General features: G+C 37.4%; 1 protein-coding gene across 3 annotated transcripts in view; it reads right to left on the reverse strand.

Annotated features, from left to right (window-relative positions):
• Positions 1 to 15,847, reverse strand: part of Fbxo15 (F-box protein 15) — a 68,029-nt gene that overhangs the window by 50,299 nt on the left and 1,883 nt on the right. For all 3 annotated transcript variants that reach the window (XR_009227110.1, XM_046448657.1, XM_046448656.2), the window contains exons 2-5: positions 11,062 to 11,169; positions 6,254 to 6,358; positions 1,480 to 1,722; positions 709 to 918 (exon numbers count right to left, since the gene is read on the reverse strand). Coding sequence is in view for 2 of the 3 variants with exons in the window: in XM_046448656.2 (XP_046304612.1) it covers positions 709 to 918; positions 1,480 to 1,722; positions 6,254 to 6,358; positions 11,062 to 11,169 (666 nt within the window). In the remaining variant the exon portion in view is untranslated. The remainder of the gene's footprint in view (positions 1 to 708; positions 919 to 1,479; positions 1,723 to 6,253; positions 6,359 to 11,061; positions 11,170 to 15,847) is intronic.

Below are 15,847 nucleotides of genomic sequence, written 5' to 3' on the forward strand. Positions count from 1 at the left end.
TACATGCCATAGTCCAACTTTCAGGAGAAAATAACTGATAATGAGAAAAGTAGCATGAGAGATTTCCTGGGTAAAGTAAACGTAAGCCTTCTAATGAGTATGGACTCAGTGTAAAGCCACCTAACGACAGGAAAAGAGTGAGTGTTCAGTAAGCACTAGCACTGGGATACACACACCTTTGATATTGCATTTTAAATTGATAAGAGTCTGATCTTCACAGTAGTCCCCCACACTAAATACTACACAGGCACCATCCCATTTACAGATGTGACAGTGGAAGCATGCAAAAAGTTACATACACAAGGTCACACATGTATTAAGTTCAAAAGAAAGACAAGCAGAATAAAGAATTCATACTTCAACTATGATTGGTATAATCATTTACTAAAGAAAAATGTAATCGTTTTATACATCTTTCTATTAAAAACTTCAAAAGGTTAGCCATCAATTATCCAAGAAACTTTGCTAACTAGAACATCATTTCACATTGTTACATATAACCAATACATGAGGAACTTAAATTCAGACCTGATTTAAGTATAACAAAGACATTTTTTTCCTACTCCATGGTGATGCAAAATGGCAGAAAAGTCTAGGGTACAATCAAATTAAAATACATTAGCAATATTTTTGAATTACCAAAGTAATGCCAACTAATATTTATGTACAAGATGCTGTCATTTGAGAGTTCTGCAAATTAATACTTACCCATTTTTGGCAGGAGGTTTATGCCGGTCCATAAAAACTGGCGTCACACCACACAAATCCAAGGTTGTTAATGTTGCTAAACATGGCCAGTTTTTGCCATACCACACAACAGTAACTGATGTATCATTTAAAGAAAGATCAACATGCTGCATGATATATTCTTTTCCACTTTTTTCTCTCAATACAATTGCCCAACCTAAACCTGATATCCTGCAGAAAGAAAAAAAAAACCTAAAAATGTTTACCTCATTCTAGAAAATAAATGCTAAAGGCAATTTCATACATTATCTTGAAAGCATCTATTTCCGTGAAAGCAAAAATCAACATTCTCGGAACATGCACAACATAATTTTTGTTTCACCAGAAGTTCCTTTGTTATACTTTTTCTCCTCTCTTAAAACTGACTGAACATCTATGATGTTCCAGCAACTGACAACAGACGTTAAGTACAACAAAGATTCTGCCCAGAAGGAAGAACATCTTGAACGCCCTTGCTTTACTAGAGCAGATCATTAGGTTATTTCTGCTTTTCATAAAAACAGAAAAACTTTAGGCCACACATATAGAATAGGAATATACTGCATATTATATAGATGCAGAAAAACAAAAAATTATCAGCGACAGTTCCCCACACCTAAACTACACATCTGCCCTATGCACAGGACACTAAGAGCTGAGGCCACCAGTCTTCTCTAAAGTGGTTATAAATTGAAAGGTGCCACAGTCTGTCCAGGAGCCTCAGAGGTTCCCGCTCAAGGACACACTGCATACCTAAGGGCCTCTTTGGTTTTCACAGGAAGTCCTGTGTAGGGGCTGACAGGTTGGAGAACCTGGGCCAGTGCTGTCTTCACAGATGTGATCTGTTTTGCAATATATTCCTTCTTCCAATAGCCAGCTTCTTTATCCTCAACTGACAGTCCACTCACAGACACAGTTGTCTCCTCCACTGAGTTCACTTTCCAATTGGATCTTTTAGGTGAAAACACAGTTGAATAGATTCTGAGCCAAATAAAACTGGGGAAAAAAGAGAAAATACATAAACTAAGAGACATTGCCACACACCTGTATTATGCATCTCATATTAAATTAGAGATGCATAACAGTTCAATTCCATGAATAAGTAAAGCTGAACATTTACAACTGTTCATATGTTAAAGTGAACTGCACTTTGAAATGCAGTGCTTTAGATTCACTAACCCCAAAAACATATAAAAAATGGAAAAGTCTGTTTCTGAGGATAAAGCATAAAGTAAGCAATCTCATGTTATTTAGGATAATCCAAACCACTGCCTTGCTAACTGAATAGGAGTTCTATTCTAGAAAAATAAGAAGCCTATGTAGTACAAGTCTTATTTTTTTCACACATGCATGCTTTTAAAAAGATCAAAAAGGATACACACACAGAAATATCAACAGGGAAGAACTGAATTATGCATTTCTTTTGCTTCCTATTTTTTAACTTTTCAACAGTAACATGCATTGCTTTCTCAAAGATAAAAATGTGAATGTTATTGATAACACTAACAACAACTGTTAAGTTTTTTGGAGCAAATACTATATGTCAAGCATTTTTTAAGCACTTTATACACATTAACTCATTGAGTCCTCACAACAAACCCAGGAGGCAGCTCCCCACTGTAGAGATGATGCAGCTGAAGCCCTGATGCAAAGTGCTCTGGATCAGGTTGGTACACCCCAGGACACTATGGAACTGGGATTTGAACCCATGCAGGCTGGACTGGAGCTCTCATACGCATATGCTTCACTCTGTCTCCAATAACTGAGTAAACTAAACAAGGTTGTAATACAAATTCCCTTCAGATACAAAGTCTGTGTTCCTTCTGCTCACTGTTTCTAAGAGGCCAGTGAGAAACCCCACGTGCAGTGGTACTCAGTCAGTAGTGGGCTTAAGGTTGGACCACAGGTCTCCTGTCTCTGAGCTAATACTCTCCATCCTAGAAATATCAACTAGGGAAAACTGAAGCAGGGGTTAAAATCAATTTCCTAATCTGAAAGATAAGCTTCCCATAAATAAAATTTAATTATTTGCTATTTACATCCCTACATTTCTATTTAGAGAAGTATGGTATAAAATGATAAATGGCCAAGAAGCCTCCCAGAAGAGGTTGCTGCTGAGCTAGAGATACCACAGGTACCTCATTCACTACAACAGGAACGGATCGCTTCTCACAAAAGGACTTCAGAGAACCTCTCCAGAATTCAGTCATTTGCATGGACTTCCCAACAAATTCACACATAATCACAGGCCTAGTGACATCCCTTTCTGGTATGGTTTTCTAAAGTCATTTCTTTCACCCTACAAAATCATCTCATGCAAGGTAGTTGTATAAAAGCATTTACGTTTTTGGTTCAGAAATTTCTAAACTTTCATATGTGAGCCAACAGATGCAAAGTAATGATTAATTAAACATATCTAGGTAAATAAAAACTGTTTTACCAAAATCTCTCAAATACATACTTTTAAAAAACTCCTCCCTGTGCATAAAGCTTACTTGTGTTTTCCTCAAATTTACTTAAAATCTCATTCTACTTAAGTGTTCCTTTGTTTCAGCAAGATCTTTATGGAACTTCAAATTTTGCGGGAGGCAGGGGGGATCTCTGAGCTATCATAGCATCTTCACTCAGCCTTGAGACAAGAAGGTTTGATCTGGCATTGCAGTGTGGCTTCTTCCACTTGGTGCGATGCATGGGATCACTGCCTTCCCTGGGCTAGGAAGTCTGCTTTCTTCTAGCTCTGGACTTGGGCATAACCCATTGGGCTTGGACAGCCTACCCCATGCCTTATTTGGTGCAGAATATTCTATGGAAAAGCCTTTGTGTATCCCCCATATTAAAAAAAAAATGCAAGCTCACACACTCTCTTTTGCCAGCGTGAGGTCAAAGAGCCATCCTGCCCCAGCTTTATAAAAAATTACTTCTGTAATTTTAAAAACTGTCAAACATATGACATCAAGTCATTTCAGAACCTAGTCATGTGGTCTTTTCGCCACCAGCCTACACTACACAGAGGAACCCCAGAGGAACTCCGTTTCCACCACCCATGCAGGACGTGGGTGGGATAAATTTCTCCCATTAGCACACCAAACCACTGCAAATCTACTGATACATGGTCTAGTCCTCACAAACCACAAGAGCAAGCACTGCTGTGGAGAAGAGGTCAGATCAGCAGCCCCACATACATGCCGCAGCAGTGACTACACCATAGTGCAATGCTGAGCTGCATACACACACATTGGCACATTTAATTAACAAGTGATGCCTACACAAAAATGTTTTATATTATGGAATCACAATATTAAATCAGATTGTTCTTGATTATTTAATAAAAATGTTAAGGTTAAGACCCTTTTAATACTATCATTAAATATAGTGAGAACTCTCCAGCATACTACAGTTTTGGACACTAGATTACTATTTCCTTGAGAAATTCCTCACTGCATTATGCTTTAGTAAATTCTATCATCTCTTTTTGGGTTGTTAAGAAAAAGAAACATAAAAATTGCTCTCCATTCACTCTACAACTTATGTCAAGAACATGATTCATAATTTCACTCATTGATGTGTGTGTTGAAACAGATAGACAGACAGATATAGTTCTCCCATATAGGAAACATATTTTTAAATTGAAAAATAAGTAAAATCAATGCTTCCCAACCAGAGAATGATATACGTGCTCTCCTGAGTATAATAACAGTTGAGGGCAGCCTTAATGGAATCTAAGAGCTTATTTTGAGTTCCTTAAGTAACTGTCAAACATATGACATCAAGTCATTTCAGAACCTAATTTTCAGCAGTATAATCTGAAGAAATGTTAAAAACACAAATTCCAGAGCACTGAATTACAGTCATCAGAAACGCAGACTAGAAGTCCAAGGTTTTTTTCAAGACTTCCCAGCTGGTTCTGACTTCAGGTTTCTATTGACTAGCATATAAGAACCAACATACCATATAACATTTCTTGCCTGCCACATTCCAAGATTAAATTATATTATAGCCCTTCTTCTGTCATTCTATTAAACAAAACTACCATTAAAATCTGCATTTGCTGGGAAGTGATAATGGACAAATTATATTATTATACTGTATGCATGTACAAATTGAAACAATAAATCTCATCATTATGTATAACTATAATACACCAATAAAATGTGGAAAGAGGAAAAAAGCAAAAAATAAATAAGTAAAATCTGGATTCCCTTGATGTTTTCCCTCATGACACATGGATTCTATGTAGAATTAGTATCTGTGTGATCTTTCGATACGAATGAGAGAAGGGCCTAGAAGACCAAAATACTCAGTTGTGGGCACACAATGCTCACCAGATGTCAGGAGATCCCATAATCTCCCCACACAATATAAATTCTGCGGTGTGGGCAAAGCTGAGTGTCAAAACAGTGGAGAGATTTTTCTTTATTCATAGTCACCCTGGGAGCTCAGGCAAGGGTGACTCCCTGCTTCAAAGGCAACAGCTCCAGAGGATGCTGTGGGCCTCTCCTTCCCTCCTTCACTCTCCCCACAAGTGAATTTACTTGATTGGCAAGTTTTGGGGGAGGAGCTACATCTATTTAAATTGGTTTCTTGTGCTTGTTCCTCTAGGCTCTGCCTGCCTGCCTGCCAGAAGAAAGCATGTCATCTGGTCTGCAAACCCACGGCCAGGGACAATGGGGAAGTCTCTGTGGTACTGCTTGAGAATGTGGATGTGTCTGTCTAGTGCTGGGGTGAGCACACCTAAGAACCCTAAGGGAACAAAGCTGCAACCTCCAATTACTACAGCAATAATGAGCCTGATCTTATTCAGTATATACAAAGAATATTCCTTTCTTTAAGTATACAAATTCAAAGAGCTGAAAATATATGACTACATAAAGTATTAGACAAATTATCTCTATTTATGTCTAAAAATACTATTGAAATTATCTTAAATTTTTAAAAATATTTCAAAAGCTCTTAATAGTTTTCATGACTTCTATCAAATTGTCATTTTTTATTTATTTTTAAAAAATGACAGCAGAATGCATTACAATTCTTATTACACATACATATCACAATTTTTCATATCTCTGTTTGTATGTGAAGTAGGTTGAAACCCAGTTCATGTCTTCATACATGTTCTTTAGATAATGATGTCCATCACATTCCACCATCCTTGCTAATCCCCTGCCCCCTCCCTTTCCCTCCCACCCCTCTTCCCTATCTAGAGTTCATCTATTCCTCCCATCTTCCCCCTCCCTACTCCACTATGAGTCAGCTTCCTTATATCAGAGAAAACATTCAGCATTTGTTTTTTTGGGATTGGCTAACTTCACTTAGCATTATCTTCTCCAATGCCATTCATTTACCTGCAAATGCCATGATTTTATTCTCTTTTAATGCTGAGTAAAATTCCATTGTGTATATATGCCACATTTTTTTATCCATTCATCCGCTGAAGGGCATCTAGGTTGGCTCCAGTTTACTATTGTGAATTGTGCTGCTATAAACATTGATGTGGCTAAAAACATAACAGACTTGGTTTTCTACTTACTTGTCACTAGCCAAATGATAGAAGCGTCTGCTCACACATCCAGCACACAGCAGGTTCACAGCATCCAAGTAGGAAAATATCTTCAGCAAGATCTCAGAAGGCATTCTGAGAGGGGAAAAATCAGAATTGTACCAGTGCTTTATCTAAAAAACCACCCAGAAAACAAGTGGCTATTCATCTCTAAATAGAAGACCATAAACAGATTCCTCCTGTAGAAGAGGCAAATGTACTCACAAGGTTCTCCCCTTGTGCCAGAATTACAAATAATCTTCAGTTATTTTCTTTTTTTTTTAATATTTATTTTTTAGTTGTAGTTGGACACAATATCTTTATTTTTATTTATTTTTATGTGGTGCTGAGGATTGAACCCGGGGCCTCACATGTGCTAGGTGAGCCCTCTACTGCTGAGCCACAACCCCAGCCCCTTCAATTATTTTCTTGACTGAAATTTTCATTAGAATTCTAGTGACAGTCAGGGCATGGTGGCACGTGCCTGTAATCCCAGCAGGTCAGGAGGTTGAGGCAGGAGGACCCAAAATTCAAAGTCAGCCTCACAATTTAGTGAGGCCCTAAGCCACTCAGAAAGATGCTGTCTCTAAATAAAATACAAAAAGGGGCTGGGGATGTAGCTCAGTGGTTGAGTGCCCCTGGGTTCAATCCCTGGTTTAAAAAAAAAAAAAAGAATTCTAATGACATAAACCAATAAAGAAATCCTAAGGCACAAAGAGCAAACTTCCTCAGCATTTTAATCTCATAAACTAAATCAACAGGCATGACTTCACCACCCCTCTATGAAAGTATATATTATTCTTTGGTGAGATAAAAAGAATAGACAAGCCAGGCTGGGAGGAGCATGCCTGTAATCCCAGCTATTCAGGAGCCTGAGACAGAAGGATCCCAAGTGGGAGAACAGCCTGGGCAACTTAGTGAGACTCTGATTCAAATAAAAAGGGCTAGAGGTGTACTTCAGTAGTAGAGCACCCCTGGGTTCAATCTCTCCACTATCAGAGGGAAAAAGGAGGAAATAAAAGGACAGAGAGCACATTCTTAGCTATTAGTAAGATAAAGCAGAATCCCTCCTCCCCCTCAAAAAAAATGCTAAGTAGAATTAACTGAAATGGGGAATATCAGCTTATTTCCTACCTAACCTATGCCCTCTGGTACATCCTCTTCCTAAATGCTCCCATACTCTTACTGATTTCTCTCAGTTCTCAAAGAGACACCAAATCCCATAATGTTTTCTGAAGTGACTTTTTCAATTTTATGCCTAAGTAAATAATGTTGGATGTATTCTCAATATTCCATCAAGCACAGAATTCTACAAAGAGTACGAGACTCTGAAAGTGCCTAGAAGTGTTACCAGTGTTAATAAGTCAGGAATGAGTGTTTAAGCACCTTTATGAACATTCAGTAAAAGGGAAAATGAAATGAGACAGAAGATTGTATTAATGACTGGGGTAATGTGGTCTAGGGATAGACTGGGGGAAAGCCTTGAACCAATTTAAAATGGCTTTCCCATACTCTCTACTCTCATACTTGTGATTTAAATTATCAAAAAATTTGTTACTTATGATGGAAATCAGATGATCAAATGTGTCACAGTTCTGAAATTCTGGTAACACTGAGAGAACAAAGTGGATCCTCAGAAAAAAGCTGATGATGTATGTCACTGTACAAGTGCTACTAACTGCTCAAAACTGGAAACATTATGAGAGTCTAAATAGTAGCCTTGCTTAGGTACTAGTTAAATGCCTCCCCTTGGGGCTGGGGTTGTAGCTCAGTGGTAGAGCACTTGCCTGGCACATGTGAGGCACTGGGTTAGATCCTCAGCACCATATAAAAATAAATAAATAAAATAAAAGTATTGCATCCATCTACAACTAAAAATTTTTCTTAAAAAAAAATAAATAAAATAAATGCCTCTTTTCAAATGAATTCCCTTATGTTTTGAGCCATTAAATTTAACACTTTCAATGATAAAGGGTCTCTAATGCTACAGATAGCAAAGTTACAAGAAAATATGTTTTTGTGACCATTCAGGTTATCTACTGTACATAGTTTTTATATTTTAATTATTTCATAAGAATTCATACCTATTATTTTTTTAAATCAGGGTAATTTAAAAAAAGTTAAAGTTGGGCTTAAAGTCATTTCAGAAAAATATGTAGTAAGAATCATTTAACTAGAATGAAATCCCACTCAAGTTAAACATCAGATAGGATTTTACCTTCCTACCACCAAACTAACATCCAAAAAAGGGATCCTTTCTTTGCAATTCTGGCACAAGGGGAAAACCTCGCTTTATAGTTAAAATGGCTAAGATTAAAGTATTCTTAATTATTGTTCCTAAAGTTTCCTCCAAGATGAAAGCACCAATGGTTACACCCATATTGGGTTATTTTCTTTTGGGTTTTAATTTTTTCACATTTGCAGTTTTACATAGTTATTGAGGGAGAAGAAAAAGATAGGGGACTTGGGGAAGAAAAGTGACAGAGGAAGGCAAGAAGGACAAAGAAGTTTAAAGCAAGGAAACTGCTTTAGGCCAACAGGCTTCCCTGAGAAACATTGAGTTCATTTGTGATTGCTCACTTCAGAACTAAGGGAATTCAAACTTGAACATAACTTTGTCCCTATTTCTTACTGTGATCCACTCCAATACTTTTGCATCTATAATCTCTACACCTCTCTGCCCCCATGAGGATACTCATTTCCTCCTATCAAACCACCTGTGCTCTGAGTCCCTACTCATCCTCAAGAACCCCAGCTTTCCATTCATGCCCCGCTTTTCTCTGAAAACACTGCTCCAAATATCTCATCATAACATTATCCTCTTCCCTCATGTCTCCCTCCAGCTACCACACAATCTCTAAGACCCCCACACACAGCCAAGCTTCTAGGAAAGAACAGAAGAAAACAACTTGTCACACCTGCTGCCCCCACTTCGTGCCTCCCACATTCTTTTATACATTTCAGTGTGAAATAAAACATTCAAAAAACATTTTTAAAAATGGTGCCCAGCCATTTCCTTCTGCTGACCTGAAACAGTTCAAAGTTGCCACAGTCCACCCACTTTCCCTCCCCCCACAGCAGATACAGGACCATTCCTGGCTTTTCAGCAATCTCCTCTCCTGGTTCACGCAACACCCCTCTTGGATTTCTTGGCCCTCGCAGGCCTTCCCCTAGCTCCCTGGGTGCTTCTCAATGCCCCAGTCTTCCCAGCTCATCTTACGCCACATTTGCTTCTTTCTCCACTCTCTCCCCAGGACACCCCACAGTCTCCAGTAGAACAAACTCCTGCTGACCTCACCCTGAAGAAGACTCATGCCCACTGTCTCCTGGCATCCTCTTCTGTCACCACTGACCTTCTTCTGCCCCCACCCATATGAGTCAGCAGCACCTTCATTTATACATCTGCTCAAGCCGCCGACAGGTTCAAGCTCCTATCTGATGTCAATTTTCCCCTCACACTGACTTATCATTCGAAAATGAGTGATACCAATCACATCTAAATATTATCACAAATTTGCATGTATCTCCACTTTCCCTCCTTCAAAAGGAGAGAGGCAAAAAAGCAAACAAGATACCAAAAAAGTTAAATGACACCATGCCATACTATGATGGATGCCTGGCTTCACGTGCTACCACCACTGTTCCAGCAGCACCTGGAGCAGCACCACCACCTCCATACCTCTGGGTCCTCTTCTCCAGGCTCCTGAGTCTGTTCTCAGCCCTCACTTTCTATGCTACCCCCTCAGGGAAGTCTTTCTTTACCATTCTACGCCACTATTCTGCACTATGGAATCTATTTGTTTCTTGGATAGAATGTATCCCAATTTATAATAATTTACATTTTAAAAATCTGTCTCCCCCATTAGACTATCAGCTTCATGGGAATTGAGTGGCTATTTGTCTCCAAAAGTGAGCACAGCACCCCAGACAGAGTAGGTCCTCAAATACCTAGACAGATTAACCAAACTAACAAATATTTGCTCTATTTCCATCTCTGATTATTGTAGCCAGATTATATTCCCAGAATAAAGGGTTCTAAACTAAATTGATGTCCTTAATTATCTTTTTGGCTTTTCTTTGTAAAACCATACTAAAATATTCACAATAAAATATGTATATAAAAATATGGACACTATTAGCTGAACTAGTCATGATATATTATTAAATGCCCAGAATTTGAACACAGGAAACTTATGTTTGAATCACAGTTTTGCAACACAGGACTATGTGGACCTTACTTCCTCCAATGTAAAATGTCTCTCTATAATAACACCAAATTTTCAGAGCTCCACACAATGTTTAGCATACAGATAATGTTACTACAGTGCAAATCTATAGACATCTTATCAATTACAAATAACTATTTTTACAAAATTCTATGGGTCTTCATAATGAGGGTCACAGTATGGAATCTTGTCATAGAAAATGGGGTCCCAAAATACTGGTAGCTAAGAAATACAGAGAACTTCTAAGATTTTAGGAGAATGCATTTTAATCTTCTTTCTCTTCTTTCAATGGTCTTTATCAATTGAAAAGAGAATAATTTTATAGAACATTTTAATAAAAGGAAAATTCAATTTATGTGTCACTTTTATAAGCTTAGTTTCATAAAAGTAGTCTAATAAGAATAATGGTGACAGGCTCGTGACTCGTATCAAATTCTCTGTTGTACATTCTTCCTACACAATCCTATTCTTAGAGAGCTCAAAATAGCAACTTGGTATATACAGCACTATGACTTTCTCTAAAATCTCCATCTAGAGCCCCCAAAACAGTGGTCAGCTACTCCAGCTACTTACCTATCCAGAGATATAGAACAGTTAGAAGATTTCTCACTGTGCTGGCCACGTCTGGCATATTGCTTCACAGCAGTGTGGCCTGCAGAGGATTTGACACCAGGCCCCTTTCTGAAAGGAAAAGTGGGGATTCAAATTACATGACTGCCAAATGAGGTGAGTTTTCTGTTCCTCTCTATAAAATTCTAAAGAATTCATAAACTCCAAAGATGTCTCACTGTGAAACTTCATCTCTGCACAGCTCTATAAAGAAAGCATGGGAAGACAGGAAGGAGGGGAAGAAGAAATGAAGGAAAAAAGGGAGGGCAAAGAAAGAAGGTCCTGTGGCATGTGTCCTGGTGAGTAGATCTGAAGCCTGGACTTACTCTGATGTGTTTTCAATCAAAGATTTAATACCTGCTCTCATTACAAACTGTCAGCTTGTCAAAGAAGTGCTATGAAATGTATTCAATGGACACAAGAAGGAAAAGGAAAAATGTACTGACTGGCCAGTTATGATAATACAAAAGAAACATAATAAAGATAGCATCAAGAGCTTGAGATTTTTAAGAACTTTAGAACTCTCAACACAAGCTACAACTTTGCTTATCTTTGGGGAGATTACAACCAGTTCCAACTCTGTAGCTTTGGCAGTCTTGGCCACAGAAATACCAAATACTCATCCACAGTACTCTCACATTTAACATCTCACATTCAATGAAATATATTTTATTTGGCCTCTTTTTTTATTTTATCGAGTATATAAATTAAAGTTTTTACATTTTATGAAATAAGATATAACACTTTACACAATTAGTCCTTATCATGATCAAGCCTCAAAACTAGCAATGATTGATGGCAGTTTAAGGGGATATGAAACATCCTAGAAGAGTCATAGAGCTCAGATTTCTAGGCAGGATCCTTAAGATGCTAATTCTCTTGTAAAGATTTGGAATCTGCCTCTTGAAGCAATGTACAACACACACACATCAGTTACTGACCCATCTCCCACCCAGCATGTCATTCAAGAAGCAACTAAAATCTAGAGCATACTACCCACATGCTCAGTTCACTGCCATTACTTTAGAACATGTACTTTACTTACAGAGAGTTTAATAACCCTCAGTTTCTGTACCACACTGATTCCCCAGGCATATTTGGACTAACACTCAAATAGGAAGTAAGCAATAATTGGGGACCAAAATGAGGTGCCCAAAGCACTTCAAAGGAAGGCTAATTAACCCTCTGGAGCTGAAGAATGAAATCCACTTAAAATAGATCTTAACAAAGGATAATTTTCCACTTCAAGTACACCCTGCTCTTAGGAGCCACAGGTAATAAAAGGGTCCCTGGTCCAAGGTGTCAGCTGACAAGCCAAGTGACAGTGTAGGTTGAGTCCTACCACCAAGGTAGCACACCATGATGTCCACATGGCAATGAGCACTATGTTACCCAACAGCACACATCTGCTGTGATCAGCAGGCACCACTGCATGTACCTGAGCAGTTGAAGAATGAGCTTCTCTTCCCTGGATAGCTTTTCCTCTATAGAAACAAGCAGGACCTATATACCCTACATAAAGAAAACATGCCCAGATAGCTCCCATGAGAATATTCACCTCAAAGCTGTCTTCACTGGATAAAAAGATGGAAATAGCATAGTATTGGTTAGGTTGTATGGCTGCCATGCTGTTTACCTTGTGCAGACAATGAAGATGCAGTCCCAACAAAGGTGAAGTGCTTGCTGTACAAATAGATCCACAATGTCTTTCAGGAGTCTGCTTAGCTTGCTCCCTCACCTTCTTTAGGCACTTACAAATGTCACTATCTCACCAAGACCTTCCTTGGCCATGCCTCCTAAAACTGCATCCAGACCCTAAACACATACCCTTTATGTTATTTCCCTACTAATTTATTCCTTAGCATATGTCACCAATACTATGCATTTTAGTAGTCTGTCTTATTTATTATCATTGGGATGTAAGCTCCATATAGGTAAGAACATGTATGAGCTTTGTTCAGTGCTAATTCTTCAGCACCCACATGCATCTGGTATGCAAATAGCACTTAATAAATATATTAAATTAATGACATATTAATTGAAAAGTCAGGTCATATCAGAATACACTACATAAACGAACTTTCCTATTTCTCTAAGAGTAAGCACATGCATACAAAGGAAAGATCTGAATAGAGAGAAAAGGTATTACACACACATGCATATATACATGTGTGTGAATATGTATACATATGTATATTACATATATATATATGATTCATAGGATTAGAAGGTTTAATAGTGGTGGTGATTTTCAAGTGGGGACTGGAAGACTTAAGAGGCAAAACTCCATTTATTTTTCTCATTTTTTTAATATACTGAGTATGTAATAAATTTTAGGAGTAGTTGTTGCTTCAATTTCAAAACTGAGATCTCATGCACATAGCTTCTAGAAGTCACAGTTTGGCAGCACAATCCTTCAGAATGAAACAGTGGTTCTCTGAGGCATCCTGGCAAGTGCCCCCAAAGAAATTGAAACCAGATCTGAATAGAGACAAGGTATTAACACACACACACACACACACACATATATATATATATATATGTACACATATACACATATATGGATATACACACACATAAATGTGTACATATATGTGTATATATATCTATATATGTGCATATATATACACACACAAATAATGCATGCTCCTAGATAATTTATCTTCCTTTTTCTTACAAAAATTACCACTTAAATTATGTAATAATTTTCCAAAATCTCTGTGTTAATTTTAGACATCAGAAAGAGTGACTATGTGTCCCTTACCCAGTGGCACCTATCCATTTGAGAAGCACAGAGAGATGGGGCTCAGCTGTGTCAAAGAACACATACCGGCTCTATCCAGTGAGTTCTTCCTGAGAAAGTTAACTCAAATGTCCAGAACTTATGAAAGCCTGCTGCAGAAATTTTCAAGAACTGAATAAAGTCACCTGTTATGTAAATTAATATTTACATAACCTATAATGTAAATAAAATAATCTTCGTGGATTTCTCAAATTCAAGCTGTAATTCTCCCAAAGATAGTTTCAAATAGTGATCAAGCAGGCAAATCCTGTTTGGTCCTAGTTATTTAAAAAACAACAACAACAAAAAGTACCAAAGGCTTTTCCCTAGTCTGAATCCCTAAACCAGTAGCAAATGGATATGCCTCTATCTTTGACTAAACATTTAACAGGGTTCATTTAGTAAGTACAATTCTACCAATACTTCTTAGGTGGATACTCACAAAGTAATGTGCTAAGTGCTTTAAAACTTATTTCATCCTATTTCATTTAATTGAAAGTGAAAACTGTTTTTTCACAAACATATTTTAACACTTTAAAAATGCTAAAATCTTTTTTTCTGTTTTGTTTTTCTCACAATTAAAATACATCTCATGGAGTCCATCATTTCACAGAAGACAAAGGCTCTAATTAGGCAATTAAAGAGACTTGTTCAAAGTCCCAAGCTAGGGCAGGGAGCCCCAAGACCCAGCCTGCTATTTTTTCCCTTCAGAGGTCTTTTTCCATGTTTGATAAGATTTTAAATTTTGACACTGTTGAAAGCAGATTTCTATTCTTCCTAAAACCAACTGTACATTGTTAAAGGCCATACAATTAGCATATAAGTTAACTTGTATGCATGTTCTCCTGAGATCTAAATCTGAAGACACAAGTGGTGTGAAAATACTTTGTATACAATCAGTGACTTGAAAAACTGTACTCTATATGTGTAGTTTGAAATGAGCTACAGTCTGCCATCATGCATAGAAAATTAGATAAATAAATAATTTTTTAAAAGATCTATGTCTGATATACTTACTGGAGCATATTTGGTTTAAAACACTTTTTTTTCAAGTGACAAATTTTTGCCTGATAACTTTGAATAAGTTTAATATTTTAAAAATCTAATTTCTCTGCCTTCTTTTTAGTATCTAGTAAATCAAATCAATTAGGGTAGATAAAAACTGAGCCAACTTGATACATGTGCTGCTATATTTCTTACAGGTGACAGTTATATGTAGACTATTAAAATAGCACTTAATAAATGCTTATTCACATCAGTTTTCCACAATAAGACATTAAAAGTAATGCTTTGTTGATGCAGCTATCCACTCCTTGTCATTTACCCAAAAGAACTGAAATTAGCATACTATAGGAATACATACATACCAATGTTTATAGCAGCACAATTTACAATAGACAAGTTATGGAACCAGCCTAGGTGCCCATCAATAGAAGAATGTATATGGAAAATGAGGTATGAATACACAACGGGGTTCTACTCAGCCATAGAAAAGAATGAAATTGTGCCATTTGCTGGTAAATAGATGGAACTGTAAAAACATCATGCTAAGTGAAATAAGACTGAGAAAACTAAGGGTTGAATGTTTTTTCTGATATGCAAATATAAAGAGAAATAAGGAATTAAAAAGGGGGACCTCATGAAAACAGAAAGCAGAACAGTGGAGTAGAGGAAGGGGACTGAGGGAGGAGAGTTGGAAAAGGGCAAGAACTGCGGAAAGAAACAAAGTATTCTATATGCATCTATGAGTATATCATCATGAATTCCACTTTATGTATAACTGTAATGCACGGGTTAAAAAATAAATAGAAGGAAGACCAACAGAATAGAGGTAGGGGATCAGGAGGGAGAAGACATATAAGGGGGTAGTACTGGGGATATAAACAGCACAAAATTTTATTAAATGCCATTCATATGTCAAAATGAACTCCACAACTGTGTTAAACTATAATGCACTTTTAAAAAGTA

Source organism: Marmota monax, unplaced genomic scaffold, assembly GCF_021218885.2.
Source record: "Marmota monax isolate L192 unplaced genomic scaffold, Marmota_monax_Labrador192_F-V1.1 WCK01_AAM20220418_F8-fsc00060, whole genome shotgun sequence".
NCBI lineage: Eukaryota > Metazoa > Chordata > Mammalia > Rodentia > Sciuridae > Marmota > Marmota monax.